This window comes from Nicotiana tomentosiformis, chromosome 11 (genome assembly GCF_000390325.3).
Source record: "Nicotiana tomentosiformis chromosome 11, ASM39032v3, whole genome shotgun sequence".
NCBI classification, from domain to species: Eukaryota; Viridiplantae; Streptophyta; class Magnoliopsida; order Solanales; family Solanaceae; genus Nicotiana; species Nicotiana tomentosiformis.
The window spans coordinates 70,966,207-70,972,206 of NC_090822.1; the positions used below are offsets into that span (position 1 = coordinate 70,966,207).

General features: G+C 34.6%; 1 protein-coding gene across 1 annotated transcript; it reads left to right on the plus strand.

Moving 5' to 3' along the window:
* The first annotated feature begins 1,112 nt into the window (after positions 1-1,112).
* Positions 1,113-3,378, plus strand: LOC104084855 (uncharacterized). Its single transcript, XM_009588810.4, has 5 exons — positions 1,113-1,451; positions 2,127-2,183; positions 2,350-2,433; positions 2,665-2,837; positions 2,977-3,378. The coding sequence occupies exons 1-5, from the start codon at positions 1,433-1,435 to the stop codon at positions 3,067-3,069; spliced, it is 426 nt and encodes a 141-aa protein (XP_009587105.1). The 5' UTR covers positions 1,113-1,432; the 3' UTR covers positions 3,070-3,378.
* Positions 3,379-6,000: the final 2,622 nt, after the last annotated feature.

A 6,000-nucleotide genomic window follows, 5' to 3' on the forward strand; every position in this document is an offset into this window, starting at 1 on the left:
ACTTCGATTCCTTCTTCAATACGCCGTGACAGAAATGACAAAGATTCCGAAATGTCCCGTCAGTCGTGTCATTATGACTTCAAACACGTGTCAGCCATCGGCAAGTCATCCCTGAATGCGAAACGGTGCGAAACCTCTATAAATACTTTCTTCTTTCGTTCATTTTTTACCTTTTGACCAAGCTTCTACATTCGAGTTTTTAGGATATCACTACCCTTCTTCACACTCTAATATTTTCACCTCTGTTCTTCAAAACTTCTCAGTAAGTTGTAAGTTTTTTGTTTTTACTTACTTTCTACCCAAATCAACCCACTTGACCTTTCATCTTTTAACGTCTCTTCATATTTTTCAAGTTTTTTCCAGATAACAATGGCTAAAACTTCCAAATATGTTCCCCAAAAAGTCGCTTCTTCTTCTTCACAACCTACCGCTGAAATCAATTAGACTACTCCCGATGTGGTCGTCCTCGAGAGGTCCGCTCCTAACGCGGCTACCGATGAACCAGCTGCCGAGCCTCCCTTGAAAATGTTCGTTCCTGGGGGTTGTCCGGTTGCCGATGACTTTAAGGTTGAGAAGCCCTCGTCGGTGCAGGGCCGGAGTGAGGGAGTATCAAAATATATATGATCTATTACCGAAGACGTCCTCCCCGCGGCCCGAGAGGAGTATATTTTACCAGATACAAATGAAAATAATACCAATTATACTTTAATCTAAATATTAGTTGGAGGCAATTAGTTATATCTCAGTCCCATGAGAAAAATAAAAGGATTTAAGAAATTAAAAATTCTTTAGTTCATCCATCTAAGTGACATACAAGTACTCCATCTAATTTATTTTATATGACATTATTTTTTTAGCCTATTCTTCAAAGTGATAATATTAGAAAATAATTTAACTTTCAAATTTTTATCTTACCCCTTTCAGTTTTAATGATATACAGTATTTTATAGATTTCATTTTGTGTGACATTATTTCTTTTAATAGTATATATTTTAAAAAAATAATATATTTATATATTTAAAAAAAATTTAAGTTATTACCTTTAATGATATAATTGTACAACCACGCTAAAATCATGATATACATAAGAGTTAAGACTACAAGTATAGTTTAGCTCTTAAGTTTCATGTCGACACATATCGCATTCGAAATAAAGAAGAGATTTGTAAAGTCAGAACATTACGGAAAGACCGGCAAGATAATCAAATGCGGTGACTTCCATCATCCTCACGTGAGCTTCAGCACTAATTCGTTCAATTAAGACATTAAACCACTTGAGTATTGACACGTACACTTATCATCGCCACCCATAATTTTTCCCCTAATATATATATTTTACGGAAAATATTAGAGACACATACGTGCATTTCTAGAGTTTTCTTCTGATCCCAAATCGCTCTCTAGGGTTTCGCCGCCTCTATCAGGAAAAATCATGCCTCGCCGAAGCTCTGGTAACAAATTCCTTCTACTTTTTATCTTATTAATTTAGATCTACTTTCAACATTGCCCATCTTTGTTGTTCTTTTTCATTGGCTTAATTAGATGAACAGTTGAATATTCTCAATTGAGCTCAAGTTAGGTGATAATTCTTTCTGCTAAGGTTGATTGTAGTTCTGGCTTTGTGGGTTGAGAAGAAAATATGCTTCAGTTACATTGAAACCCTAATTGCAGCATTGATTTTTTGCATTATTATTTTCATCGAAGGCCCTGTGCTTATTTGAGGTTATGTAGACAATAGTTTTATCTTTAATTGTGTCCGTTTGATTTGTAATGAGTTTGAGGCTAGAAATTTTGACATGAGATTCACCAATTGCTAAAAGGGAGGGGATTTTGGCTGTTTCGTTACATTTTTAAAGGAAAAGGCGGATACCATTGAATTAGCTTTGGACTACATTCGAGCCTCTTATTTTGATTTCTCCAACCGAGAGAAAGTATGGAGAGGGTGCGCAGAATTGCTTAAAACCTCAATTATACAATTTTTTCCTGTCTTAATTCTCCATCAATGTTTGCATGACACTTTACCTTTTGTGCTGTAGTCTTCTGTTTGCTAAAGGAAATAAGTCTAACTTTTTGTAGCTCCTTTTTTCTGGTTGATGAGTTCCAATTTTCCTTGTTTCGGTGTACAGGAAGATCTGCTCCTCGCCCTGCCCCTCGTGCGGCCCCTCGTCCTGCTCCAGCTCCAGGTTGGTTTTTTGGTTGTCAAACTTTTTACCTCACGGCAACTCGTTTGGTTAGCATTCTTTTAGTTGATATGTTTAATCTATTTTCCTTGCTTCTGCTAATTCATATTCTATCGTTTAATCTATTTTCCTTGTTTGTGCTAATTCATATTCTATCTCATTTTTGCAGCACACCATGCTCCTCCACCAGCTCCTATGCAAAGTAGCGGTGGTGGATCCATGCTTGGTGGTATTGGTTCTACCATAGCTCAAGGTATGTGTATATCCTGCATTATGTAAAACTCACATCACAATTCATCAGTTATATTTTGTTTTCGAAGTTGCTCATAAATGAAAGAAAAAAGATTTGAAAAGAAGGGAAGCCTCGCGTCGCTCGCTCGGCTTTGGATCCGGTCAAATGATTGGTTGATTAATTTCTGTTACAATTCTCCAAAAAACATTGCTCATAAATGTCTCTTGTCTGTTTTACCATTATATCTTACAGGGATGGCCTTTGGTACTGGAAGTGCTGTGGCACACAGGGCTGTAGATGCGGTCATGGGTCCACGCACCATTCAACACGAAACTGTTGCTTCCGAGGTACCTGCCGCAGCAGCTCCTACAAACATCGGTGCGGGGTCTGATGCTTGCAGTATGCACTCTAAAGCATTCCAAGACGTAAGTGTCAACTTTGCACCTTTTAACAACTTTTACTTTGCAAATTTGGGATTGTTCTAGCCTTCATAGTCAGTATGACAATGTCTAGTTCTCACTAAAAGATTCTGATGATTCCTTTCTTGTTTGGTTTATCTTGTAGTGCATCAATAGCTCTGGAAGCGACATTGGCAAGTGCCAATTCTACATGGACATGTTGTCCGAGTGCAGGAGGAACTCAATGCTGAATGCTTAAGCTTCTTGGGCCGCATTTTAATAACTTTGAACTCATTCTTAATCTGATTGTTGAAACAGCGATGGAATTATGATAAAAGGCTGGCTGGTATTGATGGAGCAAGTGAATTAAGTTCTTGGTACCTCTTTTGGGTCAAATAATTTATGCTGAAATATGAACTTTAGACTCCTTGATTTTCAGTTTCAGCATGCTATAATGTGCTTCCTTTGGCTTTTCTTGATTACTAGCCCGTTGTTGAGGACTTCTGTGACTGTCAGTAAAGTTTTAACTGCGACTAGCTGATTTATTAAAGAATGCCAGGACTTAATAGCTTTTGGTGTTTGAAGTACTGTAACCTGTGTAACTCACCGTCATTGGTTCGGATGGAAACAATATTCAGCCTCGATTCCTAATACATTGTTAGGTATCTGGGGCATGTAAAAGATTGCATAACTTTGCGTTTTTCTTAAAGCGGTTTATTTTCAATTCTGAGCGCTGAATTGGAAAATCAGACGTCTGTTGCACGGATATGGGTCATTTTTTGTGTGGTGCATGGCGTACGTACGTTATGTTTTATCCTGTATCAACTCCCTGTTGTATTATTGTTAATTGGTATGTTATGGGTCATGGACCAGTTCACTAAATTCTTTTATTATCTAAATGACCAAATAAGGGAAAAACTAACGGAGTAGATTACTTGGATTTTATATCCGCTATGCCTTTATCATAGAAAATTACATAATAAATGTAATTTTAGAGGCAGTCGTTGGATATACATATTTCCCATTAGTTAGAGAAATTTAGTATGAAAAACTCTTCAAATTGCAGCGATGTATTCTGATAGTCTACGTTACACCACTCGATGCTGATACCATAGGTCATATCTTCTATTTTCACGTTACTCTCTATTCACGGATCCACATTTTTTCTCAAGAACAAAGGCGAAAAATTCACCCAATGTCGATGACATGGTGTTTTTGGCCATTCAAAGGTGTGTTTTCATGATTTAAACTATCCTTGTTATTTACTTATTTATTTATGAGTAGGCAAAACATATTTTTGGTCAGCCACCAAAAACAACAGCTTGGACATTAAGAATCAAGGAGTGCCTCTTAACTAACATTTCCGACGTATATTCTGACTGATTCCAATTTCTCTAATAGATAGTATTTCAATTAGGGGCACTCAACGATATTTGTGGCCTTCAATTTTTTTTAATAAAAACGTATACATATTTTATTAAGTCTATCCTCCTAGCTTTTTGAGTTGCAAAATTATTAATTTTTTTTATAGTCAATTTATTCTAATATATTTTTTTCCAAATGATATCATAGGTAGTCAATTTGATCTCTCTTGAGACATTGTTAATTTTAAGTAAGATAATATAAATTTTAATTTTAAAAATTATTTTTTCCTTACTATTTTAATTCGAAAAATAAGTCCAAATAATGACTACTATGTTTTAAGAAAATTTCAAGATTAAGGCAATATTTCTAATTAAGATTCTCATCATCCAGTGATGCTATTTTCTTTTACCACTAAAGAGAATCAAAATATTTTCATACGCTTCGAATTGTTCGATCTGATTTGAAGTGAAAAAATGACTTGATCTACAAATTTTCTAATTAATATTGTAGACAATAAATTTGCATCAAGAAAATAATCAAGACTAGAAAAATATTGCAAAAGTTGTAGTATTTTATTTCAAATAATTTGTGTGTTACAATCTCTATGAATTATCTGATTCTTCTTTCCAACAGTATATAAAATAAATTAAGGAGCCTTTGAGCTTGATCCCGAATTTGAATTCGATCTATCTCCTTAAATACCTTGATTATCGCCACGAACAATAATTATGTTAAGATCAAGTAATCCTAATCTTGAACGCCTTATATTTGTTCGTTCTTGATCTTGAACTTGATTTATTCAACTTGAACTTGATTGTTTGAAACTTGAAGCTTGTGGAGAAATTTGCGACGTTTGATCCACGAGCTCTCTCTTGCTTCTTGTTATGATTTGTGATCTTTATTTTCTGAGTTATGCAAACCTCTATTTATAATTGAGGGAGGGATGTAGCTGTGTGATTTGATTGGTTGACTTGAATCATTAACCAATCACATTGAAGTAGTGTCAATGCCGCATTTGATTGGCCAAAATACGTCACTTGCACACATGGCGTAATTTTATTGGCCTTTTAATTTTGGCATCTTATGTCATTTTGACACATGGCATGATCCTATTGGCTTTTCTGTTTGACCTGGCGTGTCACGCTATTTGACACGTGGCACCAAACTGGATATCTAGGAAGATGACATCTTGGCTTAATGAAGTAGGCTCACCACTTGTAGCCTAATTAAATGGGCTAGCCCAATAGATTTAGACTTATTTATATAATCCATATGTATTGAACTTATATAATTAATTCAATTATATTAGCCCATAATATTAATTTGAACTAAAATATATTTAATTTGAGATTAAATTAAAATTTCTTATGTATTTAAATATACTAAAATTTTATATGCCTACAAATGCCTCTTCCCTCAAAACTTGAAGAAGTACAAACTTATTGAAATCCAAAGCCAAGGTTTGAAGTACTCGTGAGAAATAATATTTTAGGAACATGATATCGTCTTTGCTGATGCATGGTTTCAACTTCAAATTTGTAAAATCAAAAGCATCATATGCTTTTCGATATTGGCGGTGCATATTTCATTAACGCGTCTCATTGAATGATTTTTTTTAGATATTTTATATATCTATATTATTATAAAACATGAATATAATGTCGGTTTATAAAAATAACCTTATAATGTTAAATATAATAACTCACAATAAAAGGACATAACTGAAATTCTAGACATTTATAATCCTATTAGTTTTAGGACATAATACTACAAGTTAGGAATCCTACCTGATTACTTGTAACGACCCAACCGGTCGTTGTGAGCA

What these genes read in the sequence shown, in the direction of transcription:
- LOC104084855 (XM_009588810.4), top strand. An exon ending in TGGTTCTACCATAGCTCAAG is followed by an intron (nt 2,434 to 2,664) that starts GTATGTGTATAT and finishes TATATCTTACAG; the next exon opens with GGATGGCCTTTGGTACTGGA. An exon ending in ACTCTAAAGCATTCCAAGAC is followed by an intron (nt 2,838 to 2,976) that starts GTAAGTGTCAAC and finishes TTTATCTTGTAG; the next exon opens with TGCATCAATAGCTCTGGAAG.